The sequence below is a fragment of the Panthera onca genome, chromosome A3, assembly GCF_046562875.1.
Source record: "Panthera onca isolate mPanOnc1 chromosome A3, mPanOnc1 haplotype 2, whole genome shotgun sequence".
NCBI lineage: Eukaryota > Metazoa > Chordata > Mammalia > Carnivora > Felidae > Panthera > Panthera onca.
In genome coordinates, this window is record NC_138341.1 from 115,856,605 (window position 1) to 115,875,380 (window position 18,776).

Genomic DNA, 18,776 nt, shown 5'->3' on the forward strand with positions numbered 1-18,776 from the left:
CTGGGGTTAGAAATGAGAAGGAAACCTATATCCTTTTATTCTCTAGGCTTTTGAATTACGTGCATTTTAATCTATTCAGAAATGAATGAAAATGTATTAAATCCAAGAACAACAGTCCAGCTCCCAAAAGTAATTTTAAAATGGCTCTAGGCTTGTGGCCAGACAACCCCTCATGGCCAGGGCCGCTGCTTGTGCTTGGGTGGGGTGTGGTGCCCCCACCCCACCCCCCTCTTCCCCCGCCACCCCCCACCCCCCAGCACACACCCCACCCCGGGTCAGGAAGATGGTGAAGTATTTCTGGGCCAGAGCTTGATTGCTCCACAGTTCCTGGGACCACGTGTTGGCTGCCTTCCGGCAGCAGCACCCGAATCCCTATAGCAAACGTGTCTTGACCGAAGACGGAGTGCACCAGGAGGTGGCCCCTGACCCAGTGTCTCCTGACCAAGACCAACAGGATGCCCTGCTGGGCGGAGTGACTGCTTCCTGCCAGTGTTGCTCCCTCAGTGTGCATCCTGGAGGATTCTATTGTGGACCCACAGAACTAGACCATGACCACCTTCACCTGGAACATCAACCAGGCCCAGCTGCTGGTGGTGGAAGAACTATGTGTTTACTGTGTGAACTCTGATAACAGCGGCTGGACCAAAATCCGCTGGGAAGCCTGGGTCTCCTCCAGCTTATTTGATGTCTCCAGAGCTGTCCACGAATTTGGCCTTGCCTGGTTCAAGAGCAATTGTGACCAAGACTAGGAAGGGCTTTGAATACATCTTGGCCAAGCTGCAAGGTGAGGCCCCTTCCGAACCCCTTGTTGAGACAGCCAAGGAAGCCAAGGATAAGGCAAGGGGGACAGCACTGGCAGCTACAGAGGAGGCCAAGGACCTTGCCAGCAAGGCTGCTACCAAGCAGCAACAGCAGCAGCAGCAGTTTGTGTAGCTAGCCCAGGCCCTGGTGTGGTAGGACACCTGACCACCCTGCTCAAATCCCTCCACGTTTTCCCTCTTGTGCTTTATTATTAAAAGTCAACCTCCAGCCCTTTCTCTTGTCTGGGTGGTGGGTTGGGGATGGGAGTCCCGTTTGGCATTTACAGTGCACCAGGCCCGTTACCCATGTCTGAGTGGGGCCTGCTCATTCCCACGTGAGGCAATTGATGACGGGCACAGAGAGGTGCAGTGACTTGTCCAGGATCACAGACAGCATGCAGGTGCAATGGTAAAAAATGCTAGACTGTAAGCTCCATGAGGGCAGGGACCTTTGTTGCATTCTCTCATGTGTCCCAAGTACCTGGAACAATACCTAACACAAAACAGGCACTTTTTTGTTGACTTAAAAAAAATGACTCTAATATTTATTTATAATTCTTGAAAGACACCAGAGGGTCTGTAATCCAGGTCAACACTCTTTAGAATCTCCTGTGTTCTCATTAACCCTCTCAAGCCACATTGTTGCCTCTCAGTGCCCCTCACTCACCAAACTTGTCACTTTCCATCAAAAATTGTCCCCCGAGGCCCTTTCCCACAGCTTTGCTTTTCTTTTTCCTCCCCACCTTACCATTCAGTGTCTGCCATCCTGTTATCCTACTTTTGTGTCACACACACACACACACACACACACAAAGCAGTCAGACAAAATAAAACTCTCCTTAGAAAATCATGGGCAGTCTACTACAAAGCTGTCATCATCAAGACAGCATGGTATTGGCACAAAAACAGACACATAGACCAATGGAATAGAATAGAAACCCCAGAACTAGACCCACAAACGTATGGCCAACTCATCTTTGACAAAGCAGGAAAGAACATCCAATGGAAAAAAGACAGTCTCTTTAACAAATGGTGCTGGGAGAACTGGACAGCAACATGCAGAAGGTTGAAACTAGACCACTTTCTCACACCATTCACAAAAATAAACTCAAAATGGATAAAGGACCTGAATGTGAGACAGGAAACCATCAAAACCTTAGAGGAGAAAGCAGGAAAAGACCTCTCTGACCTCAGCCGTAGCAATCTCTTACTCGACACATCCCCAAAGGCAAGGGAATTAAAAGCAAAAGTGAATTACTGGGACCTTATGAAGATAAAAAGCTTCTGCACAGCAAAGGAAACAACCAACAAAACTAAAAGGCAACCAACGGAATGGGAAAGGGTATTTGCAAATGACATATCGGACAAAGGGCTAGTATCCAAAATCTATAAAGAGCTCACCAAACTCCACACCCGAAAAACAAATAACCCAGTGAAGAAATGGGCAGAAGACATGAATAGACACTTCTCTAAAGAAGACATCCGGATGGCCAACAGGCACATGAAAAGATGTTCAACGTCGCTCCTTATCAGGGAAATACAAATCAAAACCACACTCAGATATCACCTCACGCCAGTCAGAGTGGCCAAAATGAACAAATCAGGAGACTATAGATGCTGGAGAGGATGTGGAGAAACGGGAACCCTCCTGCACCGTTGGTGGGAATGCAAATTGGTGCAGCCGCTCTGGAAAGCAGTGTGGAGGTTCCTCAGAAAATTAAAAATAGACCTACCCTATGACCCAGCAATAGCACTGCTAGGAATTTACCCAAGGGATACAGGAGTACTGATGCATAGGGGCACTTGTACCCCAATGTTTATAGCAGCACTCTCAACAATAGCCAAATTATGGAAAGAGCCTAAATGTCCATCAACTGATGAATGGATAAAGAAATTGTGGTTTATATACACAATGGAATACTACGTGGCAATGAGAAAGAATGAAATATGGCCTTTTGTAGCAACGTGGATGGAACTGGAGAGTGTGATGCTAAGTGAAATAAGCCATACAGAGAAAGACAGATACCATATGGTTTCACTCTTATGTGGATCCTGAGAAACTTGACAGAAATCCATGGGGGAGGGGAAGGAAAAAAAAAAAAAAAGAGGTTAGAGTGGGAGAGAGCCAAAGCATAAGAGACTGTTAAAAACTGAGAACAAACTGAGGGTTGATGGGGGGTGGGAGGGAGGGGAGGGTGGGTGATGGGTATTGAGGAGGGCACCTTTTGGGATGAGCACTGGGTGTTGTATGGAAACCAATTTGACAATAAATTTCATATATTAAAAAAAAAAAAAAGAAAATCATGGGCAGAGGACAAGTACGCAGACAAAGGAATTCCCCATTAATGCCCTCATTGTACAGAAACAGAGACCCACAGAGGGACAGAAAGTCACCCCAAATTACATAGCAAGTCAGAAGCAGAGCCAAGACAAAGGTGCAGGGCTCCTGATTTGAAATCATATTCCAGGGCATTCAACCCATTTGTCCCACGCAAGCTTCTACTCATCCTTCAAAGTGTACCTCAGATGCCTTGTCTTCCCTGAAGCCTTCCTTGAATCTCTCTCTCTCTTTTTTTTTTTTTTTGGATTCCCCTAGCATCTTGTCTTACCCACTGTCATAGCCCCTATCTCCCTGTTTTATAATGTCTCTGATTATATTTCTGCTTACACTGAAAGAGATTCTCAAGTATAGAAAAGGCACCTGTCTCCCAGAGAGTAACTAGTCATTACTGAGTGTGATGAATTGAAAGTGTATAATGCTCTAAGGACAGGCAGACAATATGTTTTGGGGGCTGTGAGAAGGGAGAAGTTATTTCTTCCCAAAGAGATCTTGGAAAGCTTCCTGGAAGGAGTGCCTTTTGGCTGATATATACCTAGAGTTGCATCCCACATATTGAAGTTACTTAATTTCAAGTATATGACTTTGGCAAAAGAAAAAAAGATAGGAAAAAATATGTTTTCCCATTTGTAACACTATTATGAGTTTTACAAAAATATTTGCACGAAGACAAAATGTACTAGTTGGGGGCACCTGGATGGCTCAGTTGGTTAAGCATCTGACTTCAGTTCAGGTCATGATCTTGCAGTTTGTGAGTTTGAGCCCCACACTGGGCTCTACACTGACAGTGAAGAGCCTGCTTGGTATTCTCTCTCTTTCCCTCTCTCTTTGGCCCTCCCCCACTTGCTCTCTCTCTCTCTCTCTCTCTCTCCCTCTGTTTCTGTCTCTCAAAATAATAAATAAATAAACTTTAAAAATACCTTTAAAAAAAAGACAAAATGTACTCGAGTAAGATTAGTAACTCAAGCTGCCTCTTGATTTTCATGCAAAAAACTTTTTGAACACATGTGTAGAAGTCTTCTATAGTTGTGTTACAAACTTCCACAAACTTAGGGGCTCAAGACAACACTTACTTATTAGCTACAGTTTTATTAGTCAGAAGTCCAGGCACAGCTCATTTGGGTTCTCTGCTCAGGGACCCACAGGGTGAAATTGAGGTGTTGACCACCGTGTCCTCATCTGAAGACTCAAATAGGGAAACTTTTTCTTCCAGGCTCCCTCAGGTTGTTGGCAGAATTCATTTCCTTGCAGCCATATTATTAAGATCCTTATTTTATTGCTATCTGTTATCTGGGGGCTGCTCTCAGCTTCTAGAGGCCCCTCTTGGGTCCTTGCCATGTGGCCCTCTCCAAAACATGGCAGTTTGCTCCTCCAAGGCCAACATGGGAGTGCTGCTTGAGAAAATGATTTTATGTTAGGTAAAGATACTGTAAAATTTTCATACATAGGCTTTATCATTTTTACACTATTTATTATTATATGTGCACAGATGTACATCCAATATTTCTATACACTGCTATATATACAGAAACATGATTTTGGGCCTCAGCAGTCTGAGACTCAATTTCCTCATCTGTAAAATGGGGATAGAAACGCCGTGCATCCTGGAGAGTGACAGGCATACAGTAAATGCTCAATAAATATAAGCTGCCAATTACATTAATAAAGAATTAATAAAGAATAAAGAGGGTCTAGACACATGGAGATTAGGTAGGGGGAGAGGGACGGGCTCCCTAGGAAGAGGAAACTGCGAGAGCAAAATCCTGGAAGCAGAAAAACTGGTGGTAGCTTGGAGTGTGATCATTTGCATGGTGTGTGTGTGTGTGTGTGTGTGTGTGTGTGTGTGTGTTGACGGAGAAGGCCAAATGAGTGGGTGAGGGCAGCTTCACTCACCCCTCGAGTCAGTACTTACTGAATGTTTACTGTGTACCAAGTACCACGAGAGCATGCCTGGTCTGCCGTGTGAATTGCAGCCTAGAGATGGTAGGGAGCCAAGGAGGAGCTATGAGCAGAAAAGGGCGGTGGTCTGAGCTGCAGGGAGCCCATCTGCTCCTAGAAGAGTGGCTGCCTCAGCAGGGGGGAACCTCATTGTCTACCTTCTCCTTCCCAGCCTCAAAGCTGGAGGGATGCCACCATTTCCTTCCAAAAGTTCTAAATGTGGGAATTCATGCAGGGCATTCACACCAGAGCAGCTCACTTGGGTAATTGTCTACACTCAAACATACCCAAGGAACCCCAAAGTCACCACCCCAACCTCAAATCATGGGCAGGTGGACTAAAACCAAGCCAGGCATTTCACTTCCTGTCACCTGCCTCCTCTTCCTGAAATGAATCCTGTCCTGACTATTCCTTCCTCCAGGGAGGACAAACAGACACAAACAAACTCGGATGCCTGAAGGTTGGGACTGGAGATACCGTTTAGGAAGCATGAGGCCAGCCACTTTGCAGATGGGAAAACTGACAAAGAAAGTGATTTACCCAGGAACCCAGGCAGTGAGCCCAGGATAGAACCAGGACTGAAATTTGGATTTACTGACAATCAGGCCAAGGTGTTCACACACACACACACACACACACACACACACACACACCATCCTCAATTTAAACACCTCTGAGTTGGACAACAAACCTATCTGAATAGAAATTCTGGATATATGGCTCCTGGTTAAGGTATAGAACATTTGGTTTGGGAGGAGTTTGGGGATTATGTCTGCCCTAGTTGGCTTTACCAATTAAATTTTTTCCCGTCTCTGTCCCAGTTTCTTGTACCAGTAAAATGGAAAGAAAATGATTATCTACATAAAGCGTTGTTGTGAAGATTAAATTAATTATTGACATGGGTAAGGACTTAGAATAGTACCTGACACATAGAAATCCCAATAGTATCATAATTAATCTTCTCATTTAACTGTAGTTCTGGGACTAGTGGAGGGCAGGGAAGGGCTATGCTTCTGAGTGATCAGGACTCCTGATTTTGACTCAGATTCCAAGCTACCCTGTGGTCTTTGTCTCAGCCTTGCTGTCTATCTGAGAGGGGAAAGGGAGAAGGGATGAATGGTGAGGCAGTTCTCCAGCGGGCTCATATCTTCAAGTACACACAAGGTCTGTGAAGGACACACCCAGGCTGACACATCTGACACATCTCTGCCCTTTGAAGTGGGGGGCCCCAAGCCATTGGTGAGGCCCCAGGGTTTGGTGAGGGCAAGCCTCAGGCTCAGACAGGAATAGAAGGATGGCCTCTTGACCTCCAATCCTGGAGCCCATAAAACTGGGAAGGTGCTTATATCTGAGCAGGGATTGGATGGGTATGGGCATCTGTTAACTCCGTGGGTGTGAGTTCATGTGCATGTGTGTATGTTTGTACACGGATGCCTCCATGTGTATATGAAGACATCCATATCTATCCAGCAATGGCAGTCTCTAATTGGAAATAAGTCTCCAGGATTACCCCCAGCATGGTGCCCACTGCCTCTTTTTACAACCCTCAGGTCCAGACCAGGGTCCCAGAATACTAAGCTCCCCCACTCCTTTGCCACCAGGTTCAATAGATAGCTCTGCTGGTCTACAATTCTAAGCAGGTAACTTGACCTCTCTGTGCCTGTGTGCCTCAGTTTCTCCACCTGTAAGATGAGGAGTTTGGATGAATTAAGATCTGAGGTGTCCTCCAACCCTGATAATAAATCTACAGTGCAGAAGGATGGGTCCTAGGGGTTTCAGGAGAGGATACCGCTACTTCCATGGGTACCTCTGATTCTACAGAGAAATGGAAGACTGGGATCTGCCCTAGCAGCCTGTACATGGGGTTCAGCCAAAGCTGGGAGCAGAATCTAGCTCATCAGAGTGTATGCCAGAGACCCCTTCCCTGGGCTTGAGAAATGAAAATCCTGTGCCCAACAGAATGCTCCCTACACCAGGGTCCAGGATCCAGGTGAAGATTCCTGTACCAGCCACCCTTCTTGAGCTGTAAATGCTGAGCTTTTGATTGGAGTCTACTCTGCCAGTCCCAGCATAGGCTGGGTGGGGGTAGTATATGGACAGAGATTACGCCCTTGGGATGCCAACCATCCATTTAGGAACACACACACACACACACACACACACACACACACATTTAGTCATCACTACTTCTTGTTTATTGAATAAATGACTGTCCATCAAAGTAGCTCCAGACACATGGGTGGGGAAGGCTACCTGGAGGAAGAAGGTGTGAGTAGAGTCCTGAAGACAGAAAATATATGCATTCACAAAGGCCTGAAGAGGGCATTCCAGGCAGGGGAAACAGCTTGAGCAATACCACAACTGTGGGAGAGTGTTAAGGAGACAGGAATTTGGCATTAGCACAAGGTGCATACAGGAGAAGTGGGGATGAAGCCGGAGAGAGCTAGGACTGGTTCATGGAAGGCTGAACAAATTAACAAATGCTGTGTTAAGGGGTGTGATACGTTGGGAGCCACAGAAGTTTTTAGAAGAGGCAAATGGTGTGATGAGAGAGGAGTATTAGGGATTATTTCATTTAAGTCAGCAAGGAGGTCAAGAGAGGATATGAAGTTAGCAGGAAGTATATGCAAAGAGCAGAGGTTCAGGGTTGCACAGAATGACACTTTGGGGACACCACTCCAAGGGCCAAAACACTGCTGCTCCTCCCCCCAGAAGCTTCTGGGTTTTATTTCCTGGCTCCTCCTAGTTGTTAGGGCTGAGGAGTCCCTCTGGAGTTTCAGACTAGGCTGGGGCAGGATTTTATCAGCAGAGCATGAAGCTCTGGCCTAGCTCACTCCCTGCCTCCTGTTGGGCCAGATGGGCAGCTCTCAGACCCACCCCCACCAGCCCTGCTCTACTGAGAGAGGACCCAGAACCTCCAGCCCTGGAGATTCAGAGGATGTGTATTTGTGGTCTCACCTCAGGTATTTCCCAGGCCATTGGGAGAGACAGGGTCTAGAACATGGGCTTGGTAGAATCCTGAGGGTAGAGAATTTGAAAGAATCTCTAGATGCTTGGACATGTTAAATTTGACAGAAAAAAAAATTGAGGCCCACAGAGGTAACATGACTTCCTTGAGGCCACACAGCAAGTTTGAGGCAGTCAGGACTAGGCCTAGGTTTCCCTGGGGAGGCTGAAGCACTCTGGGGTTTGGACAATCTGATGCATGTAGAGAGTGAAGAGGGTTGGGGCCAGGAACTATGGTTTCAGATCCTGGTTCTGCTATTTACCATAGCTTCGCAACCTGTAGGAAGTCAGGCTGAGTCTGTGTCCTCAAATGGAAAATGGGGAGAATACTCACCTTTTGGGGTTGTTGTGAAAATCAAAACACATATAAAGTGTTATAGAGTACAACTGGTGCCTGGCACTCAGTGTTTAGTAAATGTCAGTTAGTGGTCTGGCAGTGGCAATACTAGGTACTCAATAAATGTTTGTTGAATGCATAATTGAAAATTAATCCACATACTAACAGTGAGATTTGTGAGCCTGTAAGTTCCCCTGTGTGTAAATCAGACCTAATAATCCTTGTCCTGTCAGCCCTGGTAGCAATGTGGATTAAATAAAGCATAAATGTTCCAGTACAGAGCCATCTCCAGATGGGCTATTCAGTCCAGGGCATTTCCTTTTCAAGTCCCATTCTGAAAACCTTCCCGTCAGCTGAGCCAGTTCTCTACATTCCCGGGTGCTCCCCTGGAACCACGGAAAGGGATGTCCCTTACCTCCCAAGCCTGCCAGGCTGAGGAAAAATAGAGCGGGGAAAGCAGAGAATGTGAAGGGGTGAGGTGAGAGAATAGGGAAGGTTGATGGGAAGAATGGACGTGCACGGACGTGGAGTTGAGAAAAGGGTACGGATTAGGGGACTTGGAGAGAGGATCCCTGTGGAAGGATATGGGGGACAGTGGGCTAGGTGAGGGCGCTAGGGCATATCCAGGAAATGCAGAAGATGGGGATCTCGTAGGGAGTGGGGACCGTCCTCATCAAGAGGTCTGTAGGTCTCCCTTGGAGCTAGGGGTCAAAGAACTCAGCAGTGGCCTCTCTGGGAGGCCCCCCGAGGCTCGGAGTCGGGAAGGAGCCACTATCCAGCGGATCGTGGAGGGGGTGGGGAGGGGGGATCCGAAGCTTGCGATTGGCCACCGCTCCGCCGCCGGTGACGCTAGGCGGGCGGGCTCCTTTGTGACGTCACAATCAGCTGTTTGAACGTTCCAATTTGTGCGGTGAGCCCAGCAGCGGCTGCACAGTCTCAAAGCCCCGCAGGCGAGCGCAGCAGCCGCGAGCTTCCAAGCCGGAGCTCGGCCGCCTCCCAGTCCAGCCCCGCGATGCAGCCCGGCCTGTGATCAGCGCCGACGCCCGGACGCTCCGCCGTGCAACTACCTCAGAGCCACCCCGCCCGCCGTACCTCCCCCTCCCCAAGGTGAGTCCAGACCTGCTTCGGCCCAGGGGGTCCCGCGTCTCTGGACACGCCCCGAGCTCCCGGCTCCCGGGTCTTTGTCTCCGCCGGCGGTGGCCGGGCTGCATTCCCATCTTCCGATTGGCTGCCGCACGCTGGTAGACCATGACGTCTCTCTATTTGCATATGACATTGAGACGTCACCAAGGCCGGCACCGCCCCCCCGGCTCGGGTCGCCTGTCCTCCGGTGACCCGGTAAGCGCTGGGTCGGGGCTTGGCTCACGGGTGAGGAACGCTGAAAGGCAGCAGGCCCGGAAGGGCCTCGGCAGTTTCCTGGGCTAACCCAGGTGCTGTAGTCAGGCCCCTGATCCCCTACTTAGGTCCGGGCGGCGCTGCTGGCTGTAGGTTGGAGTTCAGAGGCAGCCCAGAGCTCCACTTCTAGGTCGTTGGGGGGGCAGCGCCAGATGGCGGAATACCCTCTCTCCAGCTCCAAGCTCTGCACCCCCGGGGACTACCAAGCCGGAGTCTGATCTTCCTAATCGCTGTTGTGTGCAGCGCTTTAGAGGATGTCACTCCCAACCCCCAAACAAGGGGTCTTGGACTCCATTTCACCGCAGAGGAAACTGAAGCACAGAGGGGGGAAATTGTTTACTCCAGGTCATGAAACTAATTAGAGTCATACCTACTGAGTGAATGATAGATGCATTAGCCATGGCACATGCCTAGTAGGAACTCAATACAAGTAACAAGTTACACATCCTCCTAACACTGGGGACTCCTCCACCTTGGGCTCATTGCCATCCAAATTTTATGGAGCTCTTAGGTCCCCTCATTCCTGGATCTTTTTCCAGGAGGCCTCTGGAGACCTGGTCCCCTTTTGTGGCCCTGACCCTCACTCTGAACCTTGGAGACCCAGAGCCCAATAAAATTGCTGCATCAAAATTTCTGACCACAGAAAGGTGAGTCATTGGCTGCCTCAGGGTGTCTCTGGGGCTGATGTTGGGGTAGGATGGAGGGTGAGAGTTCCCTGCTTGGCCCTTTATTACCTCCCCAACCCCTAGCATTGTCAGCTGAGAAGGACATGACCTGGCCTAGTGCTGGTGATTACTAGGCTTGTGCTGTCCCCTTCTCTGCTTACAGAGAGGGCCAGGAGAAGGGAGTAGGAGAAGGAGAGTTCTGGCTTTCCAAGTGGATGGGCCCAGAGACTGGGCCAAGAGTCCCATCCCAGCCTGGGCTTTGCTAAAGGATGGGTGGGGTAGAAGTGGCTTGGGGCTCAAGAGCTATTCTGGGCACAGCTGCTGTAGTTATTAAAGGGAATGGTTCTCCCTGGAGCAGAACTGGGAATGTGAGAACCAGGAAGCTGGCAAAGCTGGGAAAGCAAATCTGGGAGGCTCCCCCAGTGGTCATGAGAGGGGGCGGGCACTGGCTGGCTGGTGCTGCTGTCACTCCTGGTTCTGTCACTTATTTGCTGTGTGACTTCAGGCAGGGAGCTTCCTCCCACTGAATCTCTTTTACCTTAATCTGTCTATAATTTGAGGAGATCCCCAATGGGTTCTGGTACACAGTGGGTGCTCTGGTAAATGCATGATGAATCTTGGTGTTAGGAACTCTAAACCCTTTTATAGCTGGGCAGAGGGGTTTTGAGGTGAGCAGTAACTTGAAAAGTTCTGACTCCTCTCTGACCTCCCTATCTCCCCTGCCTCATTATATTTTTGGGTGATTGTTTGCTGAGGCCTTCAGCAAACATCCATCCTTCGCTGGATGTTTAGTGTCCTGGGACTAGACCTGCCTGGCCACCATCTAGTGTGTGTCTTTGGATAGACTGATTTCCTCTGATTCTCAGGTTGTAAAATGAGCCAGGTGAATATGATGGCCCTCACCAAGGCTCCAACCTTCTCTTCCTTCAGGAGGGGCCAAACTTTCAGGATTTTTGGTAACTGAATCACTGACTCCCTATGGCCGACAGACAGGTTGGGATATGTGGCTTGTATCAGGCAGACACTAGTTGGGGGTGCCCAACCTTTTTATTATAATCTCTGTAGATTTCCCACCAGAGAAGCCAGCACCCAGGGAATACTTCTGTCTGGAGCCCACTGTGGGTTTGCAAATGTGGAAATACTCTGTTTATGGAGGTTGGATGATTCTGTGGCAAATGTGAAAACATATCCCAGAAATGGGAGGGATAGCAACAAGCATAGAAATAACTCAGGTGGGTTAGCAGTAAGTGTAGACTGCCTCCAGGGAGTAGAAAAGTAGACTTGCCCCCAGGGAGTTCTACAGGAAATGTGGAAACATCCCTAGAGGAAGGTGACATGTGTCTCAGTAGCAAAATGGTTGACCATCTTCAGGGGATAGGTGAGGAGGCTCAAGCTTTGGGACATCCAGGGGACTCCTAGCCAGCCCTAGTCCTAAGGCAGGCTGAAGTGGGGAGAAGGGCAGGTCTATAGCCACCTCCTTGACATCTCTATTCCTGGAGCAGGGGATCTCCTTTCTTATTTTCATCCAGGGAAGGGCTGATTGAGGGGTTGGGTCCTGGTCCTACCCTCATTGCTCATCCTTAAGGGCTCCTGGGGTTTGATAGGCCCTCCCTTCATCATTACCTCCCACTGACCTGCTGTCTCTCTGAGGCCAGGCAACCTGATCTTCCTCCTAGCCAAGAATGCTGCCCTTGAGCAGGAGCTTAGGTATAGAGGGTGAGAGGGGGGAGGGCCCATGGGAATAGGATCTTAGAACCTCATCTGACAGACACAGATGAGAGCTGTGCAATCACATGGTAGCGGTTCTGTGGGATTTCTGCTAGCCAGTACTTTACAAGCCACACAGGCTCAAGTAGTGGTTCCTAATCTGGGGGGTCAAGGAGTAATGTTAGGAAATCATGATGAAAACTTCTTCCCAGAAAAACACCCAGGTCACCAAGTTAAAACTGTCTAATCCAGAGAGATACCCAGCAAAGGCAATGGAGTATAGTGATTGGGGGTGCTGACTCTGGAATCTGACTGTATGGGTTTAAATCCAACTTCTGTGTCTTATTAGCTGTGAGACTTTGCACAAGTTACATTACCTCTCTGAGCTGCAGTTTCTTTACCTGTAAAAGAGGGATAATAATTAGACCCACTTCCTAGAGTTGTTGTGAGAAGTACCTGTGGTAATATAGGTAAAGTGCTTAGCACAGTACCTAGCACATGAATGTTAGCTGTATTATGATAATAAGTAATCACAATATCAGACAGTTTCTTCCTTGCTTGGAGAACTGCTATTTACCCTTCAAGGTTCAGCGTGGATGTCCAACCCTCTGGAGACCTTTCCTGATAGAGTCTAGTCATATATATCACTCCTTCCATGCCCCTAGAGCATGCAATAATGTTAATAATTAATTATTATTGATTGTTGATTCTTTTACTGAACGCTTACTCTGTGCCCTGGTACGGCTCTAAGCACTTTGTGTTTAGCTCATTTAATTCTCATTAGAGCCCAGAGGAGGATACTATTATTAGCTCGTGTAATTCTTATAAGGGCCCAGAGGAAGGTACTATTATCACTGGCATTTGATAGATGAGAAAACTAAAGCACAGATGAGTTAAATAACTTCCTAAGGTCACGCAGAAAATAGAGAAGCATGAAACCAGGTGGACTTACCAGGACACGCGCACACCGCAGAGTTTCCCCACACATCCCTTAGAGCGTACTCTCACTATGCTCTGAGGGCTGGGGGTGATATCCCTAGCCGGGAGTCGGGTGGGCGCTGTGACTCCTCTCTGCACCTCCCAGGTATCTGCACTGCCGCTGGGCGCCCCCCTGAGACCGTTTCACTCTCCCACCATGTTCCAGCGCCTCACCAGCCTTTTCTTCAGTACTCCCCCGCCCCCCGAGGACCCCGGATGCCCCCGAGCCTTCGTCTCCGAGGAGGATGAAGTGGACGGCTGGCTCATCATTGATCTGCCGGGTGAGGCCTGGGTCGGGGGGCCAGGACTCTGATTCCTGGGCCTGTGATGGGCAGGTGGCCGAGCTGCGGAGGGGAAGGGAGCTACTAGGGGATTGGGAAGCTCGCCTGGCCTCCTGGGCAAACTGGGGCTGAGGCAGTGACTGTGAAGGCAGGGTAACAGGGCCCCATCCCATGCAAAGCCCGGGCCATCTCCTGGCAGCTCAGCGTTGGGGCCCACACCTCATGTGCCTTAGGGCAGCTGGTCGAGACTCCTGGCCCATGGGTGCCCCGTGGGCGCGGCAGGCGGGGCTGCGGGTCTGACTAACGATGCCCTTTCTCTCCCCGCCCCACTGTGTCCGGTGTGTGTGTGTGTGTCCCTCCCCGCTGCGCCCCCTCCTCCGCATGGCTACCCCTCCCGCGCCCCGTAGACAGCTACGCGGCTCCACCCAGCCCCGGGGCCGCTCCTGCTCCCGCAGGCCGCCCTCCGCCCGCGCCCTCCTTGATGGACGAGAGCTGGTTTGTTACCCCTCCCGCCTGTTTTACTGCAGAGGGGCCCGGACTCGGGCCCGCCCGCCTCCAGAGCAACCCCCTGGAGGACCTCCTCATCGAACATCCCAGCATGTCCGTTTACGTCACCGGCAGCACCATAGTGCTGGAGCCTGGGCCCCCTTCCCCGCATCCCGACGCTGCCCTGCCTGACGGCGACCTTAGCGAAGGGTGAGCGGGCCGGGAACGTAGCCTGGAGACCTAGAGAAGCGTGTCTGGGAGGCAAGGGTCCAGGCCGGGAGGCTGGGGGAAGCGCGCCCAGGAGCCCGCCCTGCGTCGAAGGCGGGGCCTTTAGAGGCGTGTCTTCGTGGCAAAGAGCGGGGACAAGGCTAGGGGAGGGCCTGAGGGTAAAGGGGCGGAGCTTTAAGAGAGGGAGAGGCCTGGCTTGTTGGCCCCGACAGGGCTGGGGAGAGACGGAGCTCCGAGGCTTGGGGCGGGTTTGGCGGAGGGGCGAGGCCGGAGCGCCGGAGGGGTGGGGTTTCCAGAGGCTAGCTCGGAAGGTAAGGACCGAATTGGAGGTGGGAGCCGAGCCTTCCCTGGAGTCCGGTTTAATCGTCACAGAGGTTAGAACTGAGGAGGCGTCTCCAGGCTGGCTCGGAGGAAGGGCTGGGGCCCACAAGAAGGGCACCGGGCGCCCTGCTAAGAGCAGAGACCGCATTGCGCCGGAGCGAGGGTGCGGGGACTGGGTGGGCGGTGCCAGCGCGCCTCTCCGCCCCGGGACCTGTCCGGCCCCGACCGAGCCCTGCTCTGTCCCCGCAGGGAGTTGGCGCCCGCCCGTCGCGAGCCCCGGGCCCTGCACCACGCCGCCGCCCCTCTGCCGGCACGGGCTGCACTGCTAGAGAAGGCGGGCCAGGCGCGGCGGGTACAGCGGGCCCGGCAGCGCGCCGAGCGCCACGCGCTGAGCGCCAAGGTGGTGCAACGGCAGAACCGCGCCCGCGAGAGCCGTTCGCGCCGGCCCAAGCATCAGGGCAGCTTCGTCTATCAGCCATGCCAGCGCCAGTTCAACTACTGAGGATCCGCCGGCCGAACCACAAGCGCCTCGCGGACCCCGGACCCCTGTCGGGCCCCTCTGCCGCGGCCAGTGTGTTGCGCGAGGAGCGCCCTCCGCCCACCTGGGTTGGACACTACAACCTCCCTCCTCCTTGAGAGAGGTGGGGTGCTAGCCCCCTCTCCCACCTCCCTCGATTTTCCCACCACTGATCCTCTAATCCGCTTCTGAAGCCCCTTCTGCCCACCCTCCGACCCCATGCCTGATATCTAATCCTCCATTTCCTCCCCCTCCCTTGACATTCCATCCTTCCTTCCTTCTCTGCTCTCTGTCCCCATCTCTACCCCGACTTCCTCTTCATCCTTGCCCTCCGTTCCTGTACCTCTGGCCCACTCCTTCCACTAGCCTCTTCTCCCAGACCTAGCTCTTTTCTCTGCCTTCAATTCCTACTTTACAGCCTCACCTATCTCATGTTTGGCATTACACGCATCCCTGCCCTTATTCATTCCCAGTAATTCCCTCCCAAACGGATAGGGGGTGGCGCTGAGACTAAAGGCCTCTGCCTTTAGTCTCCCCCCTCCCTCTCCCCTGGGATTGGACTCCTTGGAGTTGTTTAGGCCTATAAAGGTAAAGTATGTGGAATAGGACTGTGAGATGTGAGTTAGAAGGAGAAGTGGAGGGAATCAAGGGTAAGACGCAGCCTACTGGAGATGTAGACAGGACATACAGGTTAAGAACCTGTGGGGAGCAGGGCACCATGGGAGCTGGCCCTGTGCTTGCTCAGTGGCCAAGCCCTCCTCTTGGGCTTGAGCCTGGAGTCTGCCCCCAGTTTTTATAATCCCATTTACCATATCTCTCCTCTGAAATTCACTCCTCTGAACGCCTGAGTCTGAAGGGCTTAGTACCTTGTTGCCCTACCCCCAACATGTCACCCCAGGAATAGAGGCTGGGCAAGGCCCTGCCATCCTGGCCATATGTTCACGTGCCCAAGGTGCTAGAACTAGTTTAGGAGAGATGCAGGCCAGAGGGCTTCTAGGCAGGGAAAGTGCACACTCCAGAGTAAGAATGCAGGGGAATGATGCTGGGGAGGACAAGCTGTGGGGTGAAGCCATCCCAAGACTGACAGCTCAGCCTTCATGTTTCACCTCTGGCCTTGTATTTCACTCTGCTCAGGATGGCTAATAAACACTCCCGGGTAGGAAGCCAGGAGCCCCACTGTCCCAACCCCCAAACAGTCCCTATCCAGGTTCAGGGCTTCCAGGGGGCCTCTCATTTTCTCCCCCAGGGCTCTCTCCCTTTCTAGTCCAACGGGGAGAAATGGGGGCCCTATGGTTACCCTCCCCCTCTCCAGTAAGCAACTGGAGGAGGGAACTTGAATCCCTGGGTGAGACCAGCGGGGTCACAGGCAGACAGCATTCTCCTTCTTATGGTGGGAGTGAATTTTGGGCTCAGTCACCAGCAACAGCTTCTTGGGATATCCTGAGTTGCTTCCCTTTTCCTCTAAATGTCCTTTTTTAGTGTGTGCTTTCTTCCTTGACACTTTTAAGATTTCCTGTTACATACTTACATAGGTCTTCCCCCTCATTCCAATTCCAGGTTTCTAGGCCTCACAGCCAAGCTGAGGCTTGGTTGGAAAACTCTGTAATCTCATGACGGTAAAGGCAGCTGCCCTCCCTGATCTTATAGCCCCAAGGGTCGTGTTGGGTATATGGATAAGGGAGGGGGTAGCCCCATGGTTGCCAGGATGGGGACAAAGGAAGTTCCTGTTGGGGTCTCCTATCCAAGCCAAATCTACAGTAAAAGGAGATCAAAGTCCCTAAGCCAGTCCACTAGGGCCCGAGTAGTTACAACCTTGCTTCTCTTATCAAGGTTCTCCTTCAGTTATAAAGAGTTGCTTTTATTCTTTCAGCAACCCAGTGGTCACTTCACAGCCAGCTTAGGGTCTCCCGCACTTCTGAGAGCTTAAGCTCCCTCCAGCTCTTCCTGCCTACTCCTTTGCTGCCAGCTGGGGCATAGGCTCAGTTGTGAGCAGTCCCCATGATCCTTCTGGTGTGGAGGGGGCGAGCAAGTTATAGGACATTTGGCTCAAATTTCAAGAGACTCCTTACACATATTTCTGGAGGCTCCTGTAGTTCTAGAACCCTCCAATGTCATCACCTGGCTGGTTGTAAGGCTCATATGTTTTTGTACTTTCCTACAGATTTGGTAGCATTTAAGTGTGGCAATATTTTAATTGTGTATAGATTTCTATGAACCAACACTACTCAGTCTCCTGCTAGTCTGATTCCTGAAGCATCAGACCTCATCATACTGTATTGACTGTGTATGTGCCTTTCACCTTGAGCATGCTTCAGGATTTTTTTTTAAACCACAGAACTTGAATACACGAGGGAACTAGAATTCATAAAGTCCTATGCAACCTTAGACAGGAGGGGGTGAGAGAGTCTGTCGTGACTGATGTTTTCAGAGACCCTGGAGAAGTTGTATTAATTAATGTCAATATTACTAGCACTTTGCCAAAACTAAGTATGTCAGAGAGACCCCTGTTTCTACAGTAAGACCCAAGTACATCAAAGGGTGACTTACAGTAATTCCCCAATATGTCTGAGTGCTCTCTTCAAGCTGGTTGTCACTTTCCAGCTTTTGCCAGTTTGGCCCTCGCAGGGTACCATGTGTGTATGAATGCAGTTTGCTGCTGTTTGGGGGTATGCCTGCTCCCCACCCCCCACCTGGAACCCTGATCAATTTGTTCTGACCTAGAATGTCTTAGGTGCAACAAGAACCCCACTAGAGCTCTTGGATGCCTCCTCAGATCCATGTGGCTTTATGTGAGGGGACTGAATGCAGACACACCATAGCCCCTAGTATCTTCCCTCTTGCCCTGCCACCTAGTTCTAAATGAAACCAACAAGTTGAATGAATCCCTCTTGGATGTATTTTGAGACTGGCTGAAATGAGGCAACTCTGGTTGACCATGTTGTGACATGCTGACAGACTCAAGGACACAACCACCTCAATCCAGTCATGTGGCATGCCTGTGTACGTGTATAACAGGATTCTGATTGTTAGATTTTAATGTTATTCCTCTATGGGAGAAAAAAATTAATATAAAGAAAAATAAAAATCTATTTAAAGCACATTATGCTTTCTGTCTGTATAGAGCTAAAGTAGAAGCAGCACTCTGCAATCTCAAGCACAGTATTGGCATAGGGATTATTATTAGGCTGGCTTTGGTTCTGGTTGTGTGTGTCACATACAGGGAAGGAAGAGGGAAGATGAGCTTGCTGGAAATAGAACCAGACAATTGTGGGGTCTGACTCATAAATAACTACTTTCAGAGGATCCTTATAACCCAAGACATCTATAATGACAATTGAAACACAGATGAGAATAAGCATGACGGAGTCATGGTCTCAGGCATTAGGTTCTGGCAAGGGCAAGGAGAGACTGCAGGGGAAGGGATGAGTCTGTGTCTAGCTGTAGAAGACACAGCAGAAGGCAGAGGCCCAGACCAAGACCAGGACAGAGCCCTAAGCATCAGAGTTCACTGAAGGTTGAGAGTAGGGTGGGGGCAGAAGCAGCAGGTTTGGAGTCTATAATTTTTAGGTAGGAATTAAGCCAGGAAAGGGCAAAACCTGGGCATATTGATGAGAAATCACCCCTAAGCCTAATGTAGATGAGAAACAGGGTACCCAAAGGGCAGAAAAGTCGTGGACATCTTTGAAGTATACCACACAAAATGATCACTTTTATTTGGAAGCTACCTGATCTAACCACAGAACTGAAATGAAGGTGGAAAGCTGACCTAAAGTGGGCTA

At 50.4% G+C, this 18,776-nt stretch overlaps 1 protein-coding gene and 1 pseudogene across 6 annotated transcripts; both read left to right on the top strand.

Moving 5' to 3' along the window:
- The first annotated feature begins 283 nt into the window (after window positions 1–283).
- LOC132687982 (PRELI domain-containing protein 1, mitochondrial-like) lies at window positions 284–1,032 on the top strand (annotated as a pseudogene).
- Window positions 1,033–9,360: 8,328 nt separating this feature from the next.
- TP53INP2 (tumor protein p53 inducible nuclear protein 2) lies at window positions 9,361–18,097 on the top strand. Of its 6 annotated transcripts, none has more exons than XM_060616183.2 (5): window positions 9,361–9,526; window positions 10,354–10,461; window positions 13,271–13,445; window positions 13,853–14,141; window positions 14,730–18,097. In XM_060616183.2, the coding sequence occupies exons 3-5, from the start codon at window positions 13,322–13,324 to the stop codon at window positions 14,980–14,982; spliced, it is 666 nt and encodes a 221-aa protein (XP_060472166.1). In that variant the 5' UTR covers window positions 9,361–9,526; window positions 10,354–10,461; window positions 13,271–13,321; the 3' UTR covers window positions 14,983–18,097. The 6 variants fall into 6 exon arrangements, with proteins under 6 accessions (XP_060472166.1, XP_060472197.1, XP_060472176.1 ...); XM_060616214.2 differs by having other exon boundaries at window positions 13,973–14,141; XM_060616198.3 differs by lacking the exon at window positions 9,361–9,526 and adding an exon at window positions 9,565–9,757.
- The last annotated feature ends 679 nt before the right edge of the window (window positions 18,098–18,776 follow it).